The 21,485-nt window shown below is 37.0% G+C and overlaps 1 protein-coding gene across 1 annotated transcript; it reads left to right on the forward strand.

Annotated features, from left to right (window-relative positions):
* Positions 1-6,524: 6,524 nt before the first annotated feature.
* Positions 6,525-9,592, forward strand: LOC131535934 (cytochrome P450 2K6-like). The gene is made up of 9 exons (XM_058768469.1): positions 6,525-6,795; positions 7,433-7,595; positions 7,706-7,855; positions 7,938-8,098; positions 8,179-8,358; positions 8,446-8,587; positions 8,745-8,929; positions 9,016-9,157; positions 9,238-9,592. Exons 1-9 carry the CDS (start codon positions 6,586-6,588, stop codon positions 9,423-9,425), a joined length of 1,521 nt encoding a protein of 506 aa, XP_058624452.1. The 5' UTR covers positions 6,525-6,585; the 3' UTR covers positions 9,426-9,592.
* The last annotated feature ends 11,893 nt before the right edge of the window (positions 9,593-21,485 follow it).

Here is a 21,485-nt window from a genome sequence, read left to right on the forward strand (position 1 = left end):
AACTGCAGTGGCTTTGGTTTCAAAAGCAGAGAGACCAGAGACACCAGCAGATCATTTACCTTTGCATTGTGAAACTTCCACAGAACAAACATATAATTTATCGCAACAACTCAATCAATGACCTAAAATCAGACCTTTGGAAAGTAGACGTCATTGGCTTTTATCGTCTCTTTATCACTTTTACCAAAAGCGCCTTTGACTGTGAAAAGAACTCTCTGAAAGAGCTGTGTTTGAGATGTTTTGCATTTTTTTTTAAAAACATATATATATATATATATATATATATATATCCTCAGATTGCACTGAATAACATGGATATGATGAAAGATCTTGCAATTGAAGCTCTATGTCTATGTCTTTCTGTATTTAAAACAAACAAACAAATAAATTCAGCAGGCCTCTTTTAGGCTAAAAGCCTTAATTAAGCTGTTTAAAGAAATCATGCAAATAAACGGGAGCAGACACAATTATTATTATTTGGTTATATGTTTATTATATGTTATATTTTTATGTGTCAGCTTTAGTAGTACGTTGTAACTTTGTAGTTTATTTGTATATGCAAACTTAAGGCTGCCTTTCTTTTCCAGGATATAATTTCTGACAGGCATATAACTGAACCAATCAAACAAATGTAAATGTGTAAAGGTGGTGCCCATGCTGCAGCCCAGTCAAGCCCAATGGTATGACCAACAATGAGTATGAAAAACACTTAAAGTACCATGATATTATGGTTTAAAGTAGTGTATTTATTATATAAAGCGCTGTATAAATAAAGGTGACTTGACTTTCACCAATTTGTTTGACATACAGGCTATCATGGTATTGTGTTACACCAGAAGAAATGGTAACGCTTCTAAAAAGCGTTTATGCCACTGTTTCCAGGTCTTGTAGTCTGGTCGAGCTGGTGTTCTGGTGATTTAATCTCCCAAAACTGAGCAGCCGAAAAGTGCTTCTTTAAAGGGGTGGTTGATTGCGATTTCACTTTTTTAACGTTAGTTAGTGTGTGTAGTGTGTAATGTTGCTGTTTGAGCATAAACAATATCTGCAAAATTGCAGCGCTGAATGTTCAATGCAAACGGAGATATCGTCTTTTAAAATTCTGGAAGTTTACTGCCTACAAAAAACGGCTGGTAAGGGACTACAACAAACTACTTCCCAGGTCTGATACGTCACGAACCCAGATAAACCCCGCCCCTGGAAACACAGTTGCCAAATCCGCGTATTATACGCGACTTTGGGCTTCATTTTTTGTAAAGTTGCGTGAAAAAATCCCTGGTCACGGGTTGCTGTTTTTTGGGCTTATTTTTAAAAAATATGGTTGCTTGTTAGGGAAATCTGACATGCAACTTTGTTTCTTTATTTATGTACGCCGTATTCTCCAATGCATTGATTGACACTCTGTCTCGCAGTTAATAGCCAACCAGTTCAATAATATAAGTGCTGTAGCGTATTTTACCATATGTTCCACCCCCTCATTGGAGAAAAATCACATTCAAAAAGAAGGCGTGTGACTCTGTAATCCAAGCGATGATAGAAGTAGACGTAGAGGAGTGGGATGACTTTCTTTTAGCCTAATTTTTACAATGTTTTTGTAATGTATTAATTATCATGGGCTGTAATAAAAAACAAGTAGTCATATCTCAATACTGAGTAAATATAGCCTGGTATGGCAAGGTATCTTAAAATGTATTTCTTTTTTTAACATTTAAACTTAGACCACATTATTAGATTACCGTTTGACTTCGTGAATACACAAATGACAGCTTAATTAATCTTTTTTATAAACTTTTTAATAATTTTATATAATATTTTATTTTTTAATATAATATATATTATAATTTAATATATTTTAAATTTTTTCTATAATATTTATGTGGCATTTGTTTTTTTTAATGTCATTTATTTGATAGTTATGTATACATTATTTTATTTTAAATGGTAGAAAAACCTGTCCTTGACCTCAAAATAAAGCACTTTCCCTCTGTACATGGCTGCGTGGATGAGCAGTTTTGTGGTGCTTGGAATTCTTTATAATTAATTAAAAACAAATATTGCCACATTGATAGCTCAAGAAGGTGTAATTGTTCAAATAATTTTAATTTTAAAATACATATAAAAAAATTGTAACCAAGTGTTTTTCAAGTGTAATATTTCTGTAAAGGCTAGGGACAGAAAAATGGACATTTCCATAGAATGACCCCTATATATTTTAGGCTATAAATATGTGGCTATGTTACAGCTCCCCTTTGAAGCTCTTGTGCTTTTCTCCTTTTCCATCTCTCCAATCCTATTCTGCTCACAGGTGATTGGAGACGAGTTTCGTTCCCACTTTTGTTGCAGTTTGCTCATTTTTTGTAAAATAGCTTCTGTTTTTGCTTTTCAGATAAAAGAGTGGTTTCAGTTTAATATGTTGCAGGCTCATTAATTGGTAATAAATAACTGATAAGTAATATTGATGATAATAAATCATTAAAAAATACTGGGCTTGTTTTTGAAGCTGCAGTTGCTTATTTGTCTGGCGAGAGTTGGCAACAGCGCCCGGAAACATGTAAGGAAGGGGGCGAGGCCATGCTGCACTGCTATAGAGAAGAGGAAGAGAAAACTAGGGGTGTACGTAAAAATCTATTCATAAATGAATCGCGACTGTCTTCTAACGATTCGAATGGATTCACAAGTTTCAAAATCAATTTTCTAAAGCAGCGGTTCTTAATCCTGTTCCTCCCATCATCTCTCTCTCTCTCTCTCATTCAGCTCCAACAAACTGTTCCAATTATAAATTTTCACATAGCAATGAGAAGCGTTATACACGGACACGCGTGTGGTTGCCCAACTGTATTAAAGCTTTAATCATGATAAAACCGTATATTAAAAGCTATTGTTTACACATTGGAGCACATGCCGCTGAGCTGAGGGGCGGGACGTTCAGACGTGCACTAGAGGCGGTTTAGCCAATCACAACACACTGGACCAGCTAACCAATCTCAGCGCACTGCGTGTTTCTGAGGGAGGGGCTTGACAAAACCATGAAATAATCGAGGCGTTTGTCAGAGAAGGGATAGTCTCGCGTAGCCAGACCTGAACGGTCCGTGGACGAGACGAAAATCCCAAAAGCGGGATTTTTACTTTGGCCTGGCTCCGCTTCGCGAGCCTCCGCTGACTGCGCGCGCACCTTCCCAAACGGACGAGGCTCTACTTGAAGCGTTCGCCGTTGAGATATTCTTTGAAACGCCAGGGGGCGACGAGGAGTAATTTTCCTCTAAAACCATCGGGAATCACCGGTGAGAAGTCATTTGAAGTCATTAGTGTCTACATTAATTCTAATTCTATTTTTATACAATAAAAATAAAACGTTCTTGAATTAAAAAGCCTTGGACAAACTATGCAAAAACAACAACAACAACAAAAAAACTCTTCATCGTTTTCCCTCAAAGCGTTAAAAGTTGCACCTGGTGGAGTTTGAAATTAACATCAAACTGCTTCTGTTTCACACAAATGCCGGCACAGACTTGCATGTTTGGCTAGAATCGCTCAGAACTCGTGCATCTTTGGGAACGGAGCTGCGCGGAAAATTACAAAAAATGTCGTGCACAGCGCCATGAGAAACGAGGTCGCGCGCACTCAAAGCGAACTACCGCCAACACCGCTATGACGTCACATTTGGCGCGCGCACCCAAGCGAACTTGCGGTAGCTTCGAGTATAAATCAATCTTAAGGCTGAGGCCTAGACTAGAGAAGGGACAGAGCGGTGTAGAATAAAGGTAAATTATGTGAAAAATAATGCATTTTTAAAAAAACGAAGCATGAACACATGTTAGACTGCACCCACATAAACACAATCCACCACTCAAAAAGCAGTCAGCGGCCCAGCCTGAGAGACCAGAAAACTAGCTTTTTTTCAACTGGACAAAATCTGTTTGCATGAGTGCAACCACAATAACACATCAGATTTTTTTTTTCACATCCATTCTGAGTCCCCTTCATATGAAGAGAGATACAGTGATGTCAAAAAGTGTTGGCCCCCTTCCTGACTTTTAATTTTTTTGCATATTTGTCACACTTAAAAGATTCAGATCATCAAATAAATTGTAATATTACACAAAGATAATGCAAGTAAATACAAAATGCAGTTTTTATATGATATTTAATTTATTAAGGGAAAAAAGCTGTCCAAACCTACCTGGCCCTACGTGAAAAAGTGCTTGCCCCCTCCTATTAAATCATGAAAGAACTGAGATTAACCACATTATTTTAGAAAGCTGAGTTAAATTTCTCTAGCCAAACCCAGGCCTGATTACTGCCAGACCTGTTGATTCAAGAAATCACTTAAATAGAACCTGTCTGACAAAGTGAAGCATGTTTAAAGAGCAACACATCATTCCACAATCTTAAGAAATTCATAAACAGATGAGAAACAAAATAGTTTACATGTATCAGTCTGGAAAGGGTTATAAAGCCATTTCTAAGGCTTTGGGACTCCAGCAAACCACGGTCAGAGCCATTATCCACAAATGGAGAAAACTTGGAACAGTGGTGAACCTTCCCAATAGTGGCCGGCCTACCAAAATTACTCCAAGAGCACAAAGACGATTCATCCAGGAGGTCATTAAAGAACCCAGAACAACATCTGAAGAACTGCAGGCCTCACTTGCCTCAATTAAGGTCAGTGTTCATGATTCAACAATAAGAAAGAGACAGGGCAAAAACAGCATCCATGGGAGAGTTCCAAGGAAAAAGCCATTGCTGACCAAAAAGAACACAAAGACTTGTTGTCTCACATTTGCCAAAAAATATCTTGATTGTCCCCAAGACTTTTGGGCAAATATTCTGTGGACTGATGCAGCAAAAGTTGAACTTTTTGGAAGGTGTGTGTCCCGTTACAGCTGGCATAAAACCAACACAGCATTTCATAAAAAGAACATCATACCAACAGTCAAACATGGTGGTGGTAGTGTGATGGTCTGAGGCTGCTTTGCAGCTTCAGAACCTGGATGACTTGCCATAATTGATGGAACCATGAATTCTGCACTCTATCAGAAAATCCTGAAGGAGAATATCCGGCCATCTGTTTGTGACCTCAAGCTCAAGTGCACTTGGGTTATGCAGCAGGACAATGATCCCAAACACACCAGCAAGTCCAACTCTGAATGGCTCAAGAAAAACAAAATTAAGGTTTTGGAGTGGACAAATCAAAGTCTGGATTTAAATCCAATTGAAATGCTGTGGCATGACCTTAAACAGTACATTCATGCTCGAAAACCCTCCAATGTCGCTGAATTAAAAAAATTCTGCAAAGAAGAGTGGGCTAAAATTCTTCCACAGCGCTGTAACAGACTCATTGCCAGTTATCGCAAATGCTTGATTGCAGTTGTTGCTGCAAAGGGTAGGAAATTAGCATGAATCAGAGTAAAAAATGTTAAATTAATTTTTTACTTTTTATCTGCAGGGATGTCTTTGTTTATTCATATTAAACTTTTAACCTCAGATAAACAGGTGGTAAAAAAATAGTGTACAAATTTAGGTCACCTTATATAAACCTCTTTATTATAATGAGAACTCAGTTTGACACATACACTGAACAAAATTCTAAACACAACACTTTTGTTTTTGCGCCCATTTTTCATGAGCTGAACTCAAAGATCTAAGACTTTTTCTATGTACACAAAAGGCCTATTTCTCTAAAATATTGTTCATAAATCTGTCTAAATCTGTGATAGTGAGCACTTCTCCTTTGCCGAGATACTCCATCCACCTCACAGGTGTGGCATATCAAGATGCTGATTAGACAGCATGATTATTGCACAGGTGTGCCTTAAGCTGGCCACAATAAAAGGCCACTCTAAAATGTACAGTTTTATCACACAGCACAATGCCACAGATGTCGCAAGTTTTGAGGGAGCATGCAATTGGCATGCTGACTGCAGGAATGGCAACAAAAAATGCACACATTGTCACATGACTGAACCTGGCTGTTCGTTATATGTCACTTAGGGACTTCCTGAGTTGAAAGTGAGGGATAATGCTTTAAAAAGACCTTTCTAGATAATCACCAGTGTTTGTGACACCTGCGTCACCGTGGGTTCTTATGGGTTAAATGCATTTGTAAATTTTACAAATTTACGTCAATCCTTGGATTTGGTTCAGTGGAAAAATTTCATTGGGAATGGGTTTATGAAAAGTTTACATGTAAATTCCATTTATTTGTTTCAAAAATAAAGTTAAATGTATTTTTTAACAATGTGTTTATATTTAGTGCTGCAAAACAGAGTTCTTATTAACAGGGCTGTTGTGTATGACAAAGATGCAAATAATTAAAAACTAAATAAAAATGATTGTTATTCTTATATTAAAAGAGACATTTCAGATTGTTTAATCTTTTACTTATTGCTGCTTACCTATGACAGTGATATGATGTTTCCCCATTTGGATCTGATCCCTGATGCCTTGTTTCTGTACAAAGGTTACCCTGTTCTTTCTTATGGCCCCTCCTATAGTTTACCTGCAGGGTACATAAGAGTAAGACTACAACCCACATCAACCCTAATCGAGTGATTGATCTGTGCGTGTGTATGGTAGATCTCTCTGACTATGGCTTTAATAGAAGCATTACTCTCTCAGGTCTCCGGGACAGGTGCAGTATTTGGTGCCCTGCTGTTGTGTTTGGTTATTTATCTGTTCTCCATCAGCTGCAGCTCTCAGGATGGGGAAAAAAAATATCCTCCAGGACCCAAACCACTGCCACTGGTGGGGAACCTGCACACGCTCGACCTCAAGAAAACCTACCTGAGCCTTTGGGAGGTGAGCAAAAATGCTTCAGACAGCTGATTTTGTTTTTGATGATTTGACGTACAGTGTACTAACTTTTACTATTAAACAGGCATAGATTTAGATCAAGGATGTATCTCAATTAAATATATAGACTGTCATATGAGATAGATAGATAGATAGTAAAGCATTCAGTATAATATCATAGCTAAAAAATCTATCTTCTGCATTAATGCTCTTCACACTACATTGTCAGGGTATTCCTCTTGTACATTATTGCTTAAATGGTACACATGCCAAGTAGGCATTTGCTGGCATGCTTACAGCATTCACAAATGACAAATAGGTCACCTAGTTCTCACACTGACTAGGGTAAGTCAATGGTAATGTATGATTGTGGAAACGGACATCACACCAGTGGGCAAATGCACAAACAGGAGAGAGTACGGTGTTCGAAGGTAACCTGGGACAGAATGAGGTGTAAAGAGGGTCATTCATGATAGCTAAGGCAGATTTGTGACCAAGCTGTATAATTTGAATGATCTAGGATTGAGTAAAAATCTCATATATTTAATGCTGTGTTCTGCTAGTAAACCAACCAGACAGAGCATAGATGAGATGATGCCAATAGAATATACATTTCAATAGCTCCATCTTTTCTGTCTTGCAGCTGTCAAAACAATATGGGTCAGTTTACACAGTGCACTTGGGCCCCCAAAAATTGGTGATATTGTCAGGATACAAGGCCGTCAAGCAGGCGCTAGTGAACCTTTCAGAGGAGTTTGGAGACCGAGATATTACTCCCATATTTCATGATTTCCACCAGGGATATGGTAAGGAAGGTTTCACATCTTCAGATGATCATTTAATAAACACCTTATTTTTCAGTAGATATCAAATTAATTCAGCACTTTGGAGTAATGGATAAATGATTTCTCTATAGGGATTGCATTTTCCAATGGTGAAAACTGGAGGGAAATGAGACGCTTTGCTCTTTTGAACCTGCGAGACTTTGGAATGGGCAAGAAAAGAAGTGAAGAGATAATCATTGAAGAAACACAATATTTAAAAGAGGAATTTGAGAAGTTTGAAGGTAAGACTGTGAAGCCCAAGCACAAGATGATGCTGTGACTGAAACAGATTTAAATATTAACATCTTGTTCACCCATGTGCAGGAAAACCATTTGATACAACTATGCCAATGGCCATGGCTGTTTCAAACGTCATCTCTGCAATTGTCTACAGCACCAGATTTGAATATAGCAACACTAAGTTACATCACATGATTAAACGATCTTTTGAAAACATGAGGATGACTGGATCAGCTTCAGTTCAGGTACCCAGACACTTCTAATGCTTTATTTTGGAGACGAAGTGTATGTACATTGCTCATTATGCAGTTCTGCTTGTTTGCAGCTCTACAACATGTTTCCTTGGATTCGTCCTTTTGTGGCGAATCAGAAACGTATTATGAACAACGTCAAAGAAACATTCAGACAAAGTGAGGAAATAATAAATGGTCTGAAGAAGACTCTGAACCCTCAGGACCCCAGAGGAATCGTTGACTCTTTCCTGATACGACAGCAAAAAGATGAGGTACTGCCTGTAGTTTTAAATTAAATAAATTCGCAATTACATTCTGACATCTCACTTTCTTTGCTTTCACTGTCATGATTTCTGCAGGAATCTGGCAAAACAGACTCTTTTTATAATTCAAAGAATTTATATTGTACAACGAATAACCTATTTGGTGCTGGGACCGACACAACGGCCACAACACTTCGCTGGGGTCTTCTGCTCATGGCCAAATACCCTGAAATACAAGGTATGGTTGCATCTTAATGCAGGACTATTGCATTATTTTACAACAATTTGAATTCTGCAAGTCCGCAAAGCTAATTATAAACCATGCAAAGTGTCAATCAGAGTAAAGTAGTAATGATGTTATAAATGCTCATATTGTGGTCTTGTTAATTTCTAAGCTGATGTCCAAGTTGAGATTGACCGAGTGATCGGTGGACGTCAGCCCACGGCGGAAGACAGGAAGAACTTACCATATACTGATGCTGTGATCCATGAAATCCAGAGATTTGCAGATGTAGCACCCCTTGGTTCCCCCCGTCAGACCACCTGTGACGTTCACCTGAATGGATACTTCATCAAGAAGGTCTGGGTCCAGTAAGAGCATGCAATGTTTTGATTATGTGTTTGCACCATGAATCATTAATCTTTTTTTTTTTTTTTTTTGCACAGGGTACCAGTGTGTGGCCGCTACTGGTATCTGTATTGAGGGATGAAAATGAATGGGAAACTCCTGACAGCTTCAACCCAAAACACTTCCTAAACGATCAGGGCAAGTTTGTCAAAAAGGACGCCTTCATGCCCTTCTCTGCAGGTGCAGTAGACTTCAAATTCACCATTTATTGTGCAATTGCAGGTGCTTTTAGTTCATCCTTTGCTTATTTTTGTTCTCAGGTCGCAGGGCTTGTCCTGGAGAGAGTTTGGCCAAGATGGAGCTGTTCCTGTTCTTCACCTCCCTTCTTCAGCGTTTCCACTTCAGTCCTCCTCCTGGAGTTTCTGAAGATGATCTGGATCTCAAGCCAGTCGTGGGCTTCACCCTGAACCCAGTCCCACACAAACTATGTGCAGTCAAACGGTCTTAACATCATATTTTCTGTTAAATGTTTGTTACTTTATGTTTGTTAAATAAATATAGTGCCTTTGCTTTTCTTATGTAAATACATTTATCACTTTAAAATCATGCAAATAAACTGATATAAACTGATGAAAATATACTGCAAAATAAACTGATGATAGCACTTAAATTACACTTGGAAGTAATGTGAAAATAGTTGCATAGAGATACTTCCTTTAACCAGAAGATGAGGACAGAGAAAAGAATCATCAATACATAAACTTTTCCACATTTTTGGTTTCTTCTTGGTTTTTACACATTTGCATATTTGGTAGATGCTTTTTTATTTCTATTTTTAGCAGTCAAATCAGGATCTGATTAAACTAAAACTAAAACTGTAAAAAATAGATTTCATAGGCCTATGACTGATTATGTGATAGCATTAAAGTTTTTTAGAGATCAAGTTATCTGCATCTCCTGTGCTCCATCAAGCCATTCCCATAATAGCTGTCACCACTCAAATTAATGCACGACTCAGATTAACTGTATAGCATGTGTGTAAGACTCCAATACAATTATAAAGTAATTATTGCATCACTAATAAATCTTTCAATGAGTTAAACTGGCCATGTCTATAGTATTATAGACTACACAACATTGTTATATTATTTTCAAATTAATTTTAAAATGATTATCATTTAAAATTATTGTCCCTGGATCAGTAGGATACTCTTGTAATAAAGTAACAGTGGCTGGGACATATTTTAAATATCAATTCTGCTTAAAAAGATGCAATCTAATTCTGTTTACATGAAATGCAAACCTCCTGAGCAGGTTTAAGTTTACGGACCTGTTGCTATGACAGCAAGTCTAGGATGAGCTTCGAAGAACCAAATGATCCAAGATCAAGTGAAATCGTCAACAATCAAATCCAGCTAACTGAGTTAGCGACGTACGAAGAACGGGCCCCAAGGCTGCATCTCATTGCTAGTTTTACTTGATCTTAGTGCTGCGTTCGACACTATATAGATCATGACATACTCATAGATCGAATATGGGTATTCAAGGGCAGGCTTTAAGATGGTTTAGATCAGGGTTCCTCAAATCTTTCCCTGGAGGGCCAATCTGCTGCAGAGTTTGGCTCCAACCCTGATCAAACTCACCTACCTGTGATTTTCTAATGATCTTGAAGACTCTGATTAGCATGCTCAGGTGTGTTTGATTAGGGTTAGAGCTAAACTCTGCAGGAGTGGGCCAGATTTGAGGATGCCTGGTTTAGATCCTACCTGTCCGATTGCTACCACTTTATTTAAACGGGGAGTCATCTCAATTATCACCAGTAAAGTATGGAGTGCCACAAAGATCTTTCCTAGGTCCTCTGCTATTTTCAATAAACATGTTGCCCCTTGGTAATATTATTAGAAAATATGGGATTAGTTTCCATTGTTATGCAGATATATCTCAACAAGACCAGATGAAACTTCTAAATTATCTAAGATGACAAAGTCTGTTAAAAATGTAAAAGATTGGATGACTTTCTCCTATTAAATTCGGATAAGACAGAGATATTACTTATTGGACCAAAAAACAGTACACATAATCTCTTGGATTACAATTTGTGACTAGACGGATGTACTGTTACTTCCTCTACAGTCACAAATCTGGGTGTTATTAGACAGCAAATTGTCTTTTGAAAATCATATTTCCAATGTTACAAAAACAGCATTCTTTCATCTTAGAAACATTGCCAAGCTACGAAACATGTTACCTGTTTCTGATGCAGAAAAGCTCGTTCATGCATTCATAATCTCTAGACTGGACTATTGTAATGCACTGCTAGCTGGTTGTCCTGCATCTTCAATAAACAAGCTACAGATAGTAAAAAATGCAGCAGCTAGAGTCCTTACCAGGTCAAGAAAATATGATCATATTACCCCAATTTTACAGTCCCTGCATTGGCTTCCTATTAAGTTCCGTATTATTACTTACCTATAAGGCCCTAAATAGTTCAGCTCCTGTGTACCTAACTTCTATCACGCTACAATCCAACCAGCTCCCTAAGGTCGCAAAACTCTGGACTTTTGGTAGTACCTAGGAGGTCCACTAAAGGAGGTAGAGCTTTTTTACTCTTGGCTCCCAAACTCTGGAATAGCCTTCCTGATAACGTTCGGGGTTCAGACACACTCTTCTCTGTTTAAATCTAGATTAGAGACACATCTCTTTAGCCAAGCATTCACATAATGCATCTCATAATCTTGTACTGCAGTTATATCTGATCAAACGCACATTATTATTCTTTAGCTTGGGTTGTACATATCACTTTTGCTTGATTGGAATAGCAACTACGCTAATTATGTCTCTATTTGTTCTCTGTTTCTGTAACTAGGAATTACACAAGTTTCAGTCTAGATCCAGAACAACTGATAAGAGACGATGCCAACCCTGAAACAACACAGAACTACCAAACTTTTCTACAAGTTTGATTGCAACATATAATCATTACTGTTAATAGTGTTCATTGTCTGTTTGATTACGTCATTAACTGATTTTTTACCATACATTTCTGCCATATGTACATCAAATTGACATAGTCACCACTGATAAACTACTACTAAATATATTGTAGAAACTTTCATTTTCTTTAAAGCTGCTTTGCAGCGATTTGTATCATGAAAAGTACTTTACAAATTAACTTGAATTGAACTTTCTGTTAACAGAAGTGATACAGACTCAAACACACACAAAAATATGTTATTCAACTTATCGTGGTACTACAGTTGAGTTTGATAAAGATGTTCTGAACAAAGAGATTCGTTTTGGCTCATTTACATCCTCTTCTCTTAATCATTACGTAGCACAATATTTTGGAAATAAATCTTGTTTTGAAATTTCCACTTGTGAAGGTGCTGATGTGACAAAATACTCTATATTTCCTATTGAGCAAGAGGTGCTGATTCCTCCATATGAGAAGTTTAAAGTCACTGCTGTCAAGACAATAATATATCAGAAAGATCTCTGGTGCGACACTGTGTTCAATTTGGAAAAGCACAGGGGAAAAAAAGTGAACTGAACTGCACAGTGGCGATCAGTACCAAAACAAATTGAAATATAATTATAATGATTATTATTACATTATTCTTATTATTTTTATTGATTATGTCAAAGGTTTTAACAAAAAGTAAAAAAAAAAAAAAAGTTTTAACAGTAAAAGACTCTAAAAATGCTGTGAAAAACTAATACTGTGAAAAACATATTTCTTTCATGTGTGTACACTGAAAATTGTTAATATTGAGGATTAACAGATGTTTAGATGTTGAGGTTTTACTGTCTCAAAATGTGTTTTGTTTAAAGTCACCTTTATGGCTCTTGACCCATGACTTTTTAATATTAGTTTTACTCTGGTTGCTGTAACTGTGTTTATAAAACATATTTATAGCAAGAAATGTCAAGAGAAAATGGTATGTTTGATCAGTTAGTAAAGTAACAGCACAACTCTCCTCAACAAGACATGTGACTTGAGGATTTTTTATTTTTATTATTATTTTATTTATTTTATTTATTTTTATTGAACAAGCCTTATGATTTTGAGCAGTTTCATTCTTATTTTAATGATACAAAATGTTGCAAAGCAGGCATACCAGTAGTCTACATTAATAAAAATACAACTGCATAAAGCTTGTAGACACAGAGTTTTATTTTATTTATTTATTTTTTACCTGTCTCTCAGTTTCACTGGCTGCCATTTATTCATGGGTCTGGAATTTACACACATTTTATATACTTTATTTGATTCCACATTACAAGTCAAATTTCATTAGGAATCAAATTTTTTGAATAATCCCAACAGATTAAAACAGGTCAGCACATTGTTATGGATTATACAGTTCTAATGGTACAGGAAACATCGCCTTTTCCAAATAAACATGCTTCCTGTAATTGCTGAGACTGAACAGTACTTTGCCAACTGTTTAGCCCTTGTTTTAGATAGGCCCCAATACAAAGTCCACGGATCGCCAGCCTGTGTACATGACCTAGACTACCAAACACTAGCACAATAAACTGGCATTTGTACCCAAGGCTCTCAATGGTAGATATCAATGACTGATATTTTAAAGTCTTAGAGCAGTAAGAGTCCTACATAAACAAGTCAAATGCACATGACGCCTCAAATAGCGTAACTGTTTCGCCATTCTGAGAGATGTTAACGATATCTGGTGTATTAGCAATTCCTAGAAAAGTTTTTGCAGGTGAGTTGAACCATTCAGACTGTACAGTAGTGTGTTTAAAGATTTGCTCATCAGCCACACAGGGAATCTAAGCAGCAATGAGGTCCACAAGTCTGTCATGTCTCGCAACATATAGTCCTTTAAATGATGAGCAACTGTTCATGATGTGGGCTACTGACTCCAGATGTTGAGGGGGGTCATGCAGCAGGCAGAGGGGGGAATGGGTCGAGGGAAACCACAGTGATAAGTTGTATTTTGTAGGAAGAACCTGCAGACGTACTTTTACACAGAAAGTGAGGATCTCCTCACTGATGGTGGCATTGCTGTAGATGGTGTGTGATACAGAGTGGTCCGAGCAGGGCAATTTTGCCAACTTTCCCTGGAGTTTTAGACTGGACCAGTACTCCATATTTTGAGCTCTTTGAATAGACAAGAGAGTCTGCCTTGATGTTCTAGGCTGGAGCAGGTGAACAATGTTGTTATGGTGCAGCCTGGCTTCCACGATGACAGATGGGTCCTTATTGCTGTCTCTTATTGTTTGCACTTTTAGAGTAACGGGAAGAGTTGATGCGTCAATGAGATCCAGTCTGGTCATAAACTGATGTGCTAAGTCAGTCACTTGCACACTCCATTCTCCAGCAATGTTAAACTTGTGACCCAGGTAGTTGTAGGTCAAATGTCTAGTGTACACCCTGAGTGGCTGGTCTAAGATGGTAAAAGAGGGGGGTTGGTCGGCCCTTGATCTATACCAACGGTTGCCACCACTCCTCCTCTCATAGAAAACTGCACATTTACTGTGCTTTACTTGTAGGCCAGACCATATCATGAATCTGTCAGTGCATGACAACATGTTTTTAATCACGCCTTCATCTCGGGATGCGACGGCCACATCATCAGCATAGCCCTGGACTGGGTTCGGTGACAGGACGTGGGGCGGGGCATGTGCGCAGACCCATTTTAGCCATTGATTTAGTGCAATGATAAAGTTTACTTCACTCCATGGACAGCCAGTTTTGATTCCTACCTCAAGTGGTATTGATCTGATGAGATCTTTTCCACAGATCACTTGTAGGTAGGAGTCACAATATACATCTTTTATTATGTCCACATAGATCTTAGGGAGCTGTATCTCTTCCAATGCATCAATCATGACTCTATGAGGCAATGTGCCAAAGGCATCTCTGAAGTCAAAGAAGACAATATATAGCTTAGCAGATTTGTGCTCAAAATCGTCAATGGCAGTTTTTAAGCAAAAAACATGCTCATTCATGCCTTGTCGCTCAATATAATCTTTTTGTTTGTTGGACAAAATTCCAGCATCAACCAGCCAAGGTAGTATTCTTGAAAGCAGGCACTTCATAAAGACTTTGTATACAGATGGCAATAGTGAGATGTCCCTCCATGTTGAGGGGTCTTCTGGTACATTGTCTTTCTTCGGTATTCTATGAATGAGTGCTCCCTTCCATGAACTAGGGACTTTACCATTAATCAAACAGGTGTTAAATATGCTTTTCAATATGTAGCAGGATGTTTGCCTAGTGGCTTTCAGATTCTCGTAAGTAACACCATCTGAGCCGCTGGCTTTGTTATTGGGCAGATTTACAATTACTTTCTCAATCTCTTCTATTGTAAACGCCGATGTAGACGGCGGCGACTCAGTCATTATGTTGTCTAAGTCATCATTCCACGGGGTAATTCAAGCGTGATAGTAGTTGGATCGGACTGACATTTTTTCAGATAATAATTGTACACTTGCTCAGTGTTACCAGGATCAAGGGGTGGTGTGGAAACATGCAATCATTTAGGATAATGTCAATCGCCTTTGCTCTACGATGCTGCCATAGGTAGGTTACTTTATTTTTGCCTACCTTTGAGGGTTTCTCTGATGCTGTCTTGTGGCAGAGGCAATCGCTGGTTGTATCACCTCACGCAGGTACCGCAGTTGTTTTTCAATCCAATCGGCCGGGTTTGCAACAGGGTTTGATTTGGATCGCGCATTATCATCCAGTGGCAAAGTCCTTAAAATCCGCACTACATACTTGAGTAACGGTAGTCCAAGTTGTCCTCCATCTGTACGTTTTATGGAAAATATTCCGGTTTTGAAGAAGGCCCTATTGAGAACTGCAAACAACTTTGACCACTTCCTGAAATCTCCGGTAAGTACAAAGTTTTTTTTTCTTGTAATCGTTTTGTATCCAGGCCTTTCCTAAATTGTCTTTTGTGATACTGGAAATTTATCCATTCATTTTCTGTCAGCAATCGTTGATAATCCGTGAACTCTGTAGATGGAATGTTGCAGGCCGACGGTAGATGTTCTGGGGTAGAGTCCAGGACTTGCCGGCGGTGTTTGTAAATTTTACTGCTTTGTATCGCCTGCTTAAAGGCTACTTTGACAGATGTTATCAAACACATAACAGGGAGTGCTGTGCGTAAAATCATGTCAGAACATTCTCTACATTTACGGCGGCAGTTACGACGGGTGTTGTGTGCGCGGCGTCACAGACACAGACAGACACAACACACACACACACGTTTGCTATCCTTGTGAGGACTCTCCATAGGCGTAATGCTTTTTCTACTGTACAGACCGTATATTCTAGTGCCCTACACCTAAACCTACCCCTTACAGGAAACTTTCTGCATTTTTAGATTTTCAAAAAACGTAATTCTGTGTGATTTATTAGCTCGTTTACCTGTGGGGACCTCAATTTATGTCCCCACCGTGACACGAGTCCCCATGAGTCTGTGTGTATTCAGGTTTAAGTCCCCACCTGAATAGAAAAACAGGTACACACACACACATACACACAACAACAACAAAAACTCTCATTAGACGACCTGCTGGTCAGATGCTTCTGTATTCCAACCAGTTAGCAGCTCAATATAAAGTACATCTCAGCATGTAGGCAACTTATCTACAAATTGGATTTTGTACTTGAATTTAGGTAATTCGTCTCTCAATTAAAATGTGTTAACTTCACTTGTTGGGTTATACGGTGCAGTATAAATAAATAAATATATCCTAGCAAAACACATGTAAATGTAAATTATATTTTATTTATATTTATCAATAATAAACAGAAGCCTCCCTTAAATTGCAATGAACAATATACTGGGTCAAGAACTTATTCTGATGCCATGGCTTTATCTTTAGCAAATTTCCAAGCCTCTTTGAAGTCATATGTGTTATTGAATTCCTTCTCTAGCAATTCTGTCTCCACCAAGTGTGTCATGTTCTCTATACAACTGTCATATTGATCATCAACTGAATCCAGCGCCATATCCAGGGGAAATATTTGTGCAGCAGCAGCTATGTGATCCTGCAGCAACAGGAATCATAACAATCAATCAATCATCAGTTTTCATGTCTGTAATATTCATACGAGAACACACGCTTACCTGTCCTAGAGCAGCTAAAACGAGAAGAAGAGCTTCAATGATCAGCAGCATCTTGATTCTGTAAAATCCCTCAGATGATCTAGTAGGTCTAGTGAAAGACAAGAAACATCAAGGTTTCATTAATACAAAATCATCCCTTAAAATGTATTTTGTATGTTTTAAATAATTTTATCCCCACAAAATCACCTTTTTCAGGAGCTCAGGCGCAATGATGAGAGAAGATCAGAAAATCAGTCGCTCACATCAACTAGACAACAATAACAAATGTCACAGCCAGATGAACGTTTTTTATATAGCAAATAATATGTGTTTGTGTTATAACAGCTGTAATGATCTTGATAGGCTACATCTTCACCTAAGTTGTTTAGCCTCATAAAGCTGTAAGAATCCACCCGCCGGCCCAGAAAGCGGAGTCCAGTGGCCTGGTTGAAGGTTTAATGCGTAATCGGTCTTTTGCGCTTCTGAATTGATCAGAATTTAGTTTCAATTTTAGTCTAGCTCCGTGTTCAATCTGACTCCAATTTCAAGGGATAATTAAATTTAGGCAATGCTTCTAATTAAAAACTGATCACAAATATCGATTGCTTATTCATTTATATATTTGATTATTCTGGAAATCTCCAAAAATTTTGTTCATTAAGGACCTGATAGCGCTTTGCAATTCACTCGGCCAACAGTGAACGGACGGACACAAACCAGTTCTGAACTTACTCAGAGCATACAGGGTGATTATAATAACTTTAAGTTACGCACCCTTCTAGCAAATAACAAAACAGTGTATTTTTTCCTATAATCACGAAAACTGTAACTTGTTAAGCCAGTGACAGACAGAAGTCAGAAGATCCCTAATGACGAGCCCCCGCTTTATTCATTGGTAATTCAGTATGATCTATCCTAGACGCAGATTTGCGGAAATAACATAATACGCTATAATCTACTAGAAAAAAAAAAGATTTCAGAAGAGATCAGAATAAGTCAAATATAACTATTTATTTATTATTAAGGAATAAGCCTAGTTGTATCATGCCAATTACATAATCAAACAATTAGAAGCCAGAAATAAAAAATAAATAAATAAAAAACCTAAGATCAGTTGTTCAACGATGAATCTAAGAATAAAAATGTATACCTGACTTCAGGAAGGTACATAGTATGGAGCATATGAAATACACTCTACACTACGGGCTGATCTGGCTACAGAATCGCAATGACTGATTTGCAACTTTCCTTAAATACTCCCAGAACAAAAACATAGAAATCTTTAAATCAGTTGTAAAAACATAAAAAACCTTTTGGTTTTTTAGGGTCGCACCTGGCTGGGGATAGATAAACATTCCCACAGACCCCTAGAGGGGTTTGTAATTTTGTAATGCTATTTGTAATGCTAGTCATTTCAAAGGCTGTTGTTGGCTTAGGTTTGTTTTATAACCACACACACACACACACGCAAAATATTATCTCTTTGTATAGGCCTATTATTATTTGAAGTAACAAAACCATGGTTAATTTGTGGTTACCATGGCTACAAGAACCATGATTTTTTTAATTTATTTTTATTCGTGTTAAAACCATAGCCAAGTTTCGTAAGGGAACATGGAAACTCGTAGAGAATATTAGATGTGATATTAAAACACGTTATTAACCTCAACACCCAAAAATGTTTCACAGGATTATGAATGTAGCTTACCTGAAAGTGAGGCACGGGCTTCATTTTCATCTTTTTTTTTTTCTTTTCTTTTTTTTTTTCTTGGCGCCTGATTGCTGATGTCTTTTCTCTATTATAGATCAGTGGCATAGACATATAAAACACCTAGATGCCTCACTGGTCGCTTTGAGCCGTTGCTGCGATATGTCAACGCGTCTTCCATGTTTGTTGTTAGGGCAAGACTGCCTTAAAAAATGGAGGTAAACAGGGGAGCTGTGGTTTTTTCGGGATAAAAACACTATAACGTTTACATTTATCAACCGATTTCAGTGGTTTGTGATCTACATGGAGTTAAAAAATAACTCTGCCTCCAGTTATTTTAATTAGGCTTGTGCACAGTCAAAGTATAGTAAAAGTGATATGTAATATTAAAAAGTATATGTATTACAATTTGTAGTAAAGTGAATAATATAAAAAGCGAGCACGATAACATAAGTGATATAATAGATTTATAATAGCACAAATTATATGTAGCCTAATACCATAATAAATAAATGAATAACAATAGATTAATAATAGCAAGTATAATATGTCATATCAAGGGTGGAATAATACAGAATAAATTAATAGTAAATTATAAAGTAAATTAAATAATTGTGAAAAGTACAGTTTTATAATGGTACTTGTGTAATAATTATTAAACAAAGACTCAACTAATGACAAGCCAAAAGTTTTGGTCATGAATTCCAAATTGTGTTTAATTAATGAGCTCCTTGAGTATAATATATATATATATATATATATATATATATATATATGGGCTATAATTAAATATGAGTTCACATTAGTTGTCTAGCTTTCTTGTCAGCAGATAAATGCAGTGAGTAACACATTATAGAAATGTATACAGTAAATTTGAATGTTGTATAGTGTAACAGTTAACTGCAGTAGTTTACAAAAGGTAACGGTAAACATTTTTTCATCACCTATTAAGCTTGTCTAATGTTAATTCCAACATGTACTGATGTATTAAACAATAATAGTATTATTTTTAAATATTGTGCATTAAATTAAATAATTTTTTTCTACTTGTGTCTTTAGGAAAGCCATCATCTGTAATGTAAGACACCTAAGACACCTAAATCATATTTTCTGTTAAATGTTTGTTACTTTATGTTTGTTAAATAAATATAGTGCCTTTGCTTTTCTTATGTAAATACATTTATCACTTTAAAATCATGCAAATAAACTGATATAAACTGATGAAAATATACTGCAAAATAAACTGATGATAGCACTTAAATTACACTTGGAAGTAATGTGAAAATAGTTGCATAGAGATACTTCCTTTAACCAGAAGATGAGGACAGAGAAAAGAATCATCAATACATAAACTTTTCCACATTTTTGGTTTCTTCTTGGTTTTTACACATTTGCATATTTGGTAGATGCTTTTTTATTTCTATTTTTAGCAGTCAAATCAGGATCTGATTAAACTAAAACTAAAACTGTAAAAAATAGATTTCATAGGCCTATGACTGATTATGTGATAGCATTAAAGTTTTTTAGAGATCAAGTTATCTGCATCTCCTGTGCTCCATCAAGCCATTCCCATAATAGCTGTCACCACTCAAATTAATGCACGACTCAGATTAACTGTATAGCATGTGTGTAAGACTCAATACAATTATAAAGTAATTATTGCATCACTAATAAATCTTTCAATGAGTTAAACTGGCCATGTCTATAGTATTATAGACTACACAACATTGTTATATTATTTTCAAATTAATTTTAAAATGATTATCATTTAAAATTATTGTCCCTGGATCAGTAGGATACTCTTGTAATAAAGTAACAGTGGCTGGGACATATTTTAAATATCAATTCTGCTTAAAAGATGCAATCTAATTCTGTTTACATGAAATGTAAACCTCCTGAGCAGGTTTAAGTTTACGGACCTGTTGCTATGACAGCAAGTCTAGGATGAGCTCAAGAACCAAATGATCCAAGATCAAGTGAAATCGTCAACAATCAAATCCAGCTAACTGAGTTAGCGACGACGAAGAACGGGCCCCAAGGCTGCATCTCATTGCTAGTTTTACTTGATCTTAGTGCTGCGTTCGACACTATATAGATCATGACATACTCATAGATCGAATATGGGTATTCAAGGGCAGGCTTTAAGATGGTTTAGATCAGGGTTCCTCAAATCTTTCCCTGGAGGGCCAATCTGCTGCAGAGTTTGGCTCCAACCCTGATCAAACTCACCTACCTGTGATTTTCTAATGATCTTGAAGACTCTGATTAGCATGCTCAGGTGTGTTTGATTAGGGTTAGAGCTAAACTCTGCAGGAGTGGGCCAGATTTGAGGATGCCTGGTTTAGATCCTACCTGTCCGATTGCTACCACTTTATTTAAACGGGGAGTCATCTCAATTATCACCAGTAAAGTATGGAGTGCCACAAAGATCTTTCCTAGGTCCTCTGCTATTTTCAATAAACATGTTGCCCCTTGGTAATATTATTAGAAAATATGGGATTAGTTTCATTGTTATGCAGATATATCTCAACAAGACCAGATGAAACTTCTAAATTATCTAAGATGACAAAGTCTGTTAAAAATGTAAAAGATTGGATGACTTTCTCCTATTAAATTCGGATAAGACAGAGATATTACTTATTGGACCAAAAAACAGTACACATAATCTCTTGGATTACAATTTGTGACTAGACGGATGTACTGTTACTTCCTCTGCAGTCACAAATCTGGGTGTTATTAGACAGCAAATTGTCTTTTGAAAATCATATTTCCAATG

The sequence above is a fragment of the Onychostoma macrolepis genome, chromosome 03, assembly GCF_012432095.1.
Source record: "Onychostoma macrolepis isolate SWU-2019 chromosome 03, ASM1243209v1, whole genome shotgun sequence".
NCBI lineage: Eukaryota > Metazoa > Chordata > Actinopteri > Cypriniformes > Cyprinidae > Onychostoma > Onychostoma macrolepis.

Bases quoted from the DNA above. Each gene is read 5' to 3' on its own strand.
- LOC131535934 (XM_058768469.1), top strand. From the start codon at position 6,586: ATGGCTTTAATAGAAGCATTACTCTCTCAGGTCTCCGGGACAGGTGCA. The intron at 7,596-7,705 runs GTAAGGAAGGTT...ATTTCTCTATAG, and splicing joins TGATTTCCACCAGGGATATG to GGATTGCATTTTCCAATGGT. The intron at 8,930-9,015 runs GTCTGGGTCCAG...TTTTTTGCACAG, and splicing joins ATGGATACTTCATCAAGAAG to GGTACCAGTGTGTGGCCGCT.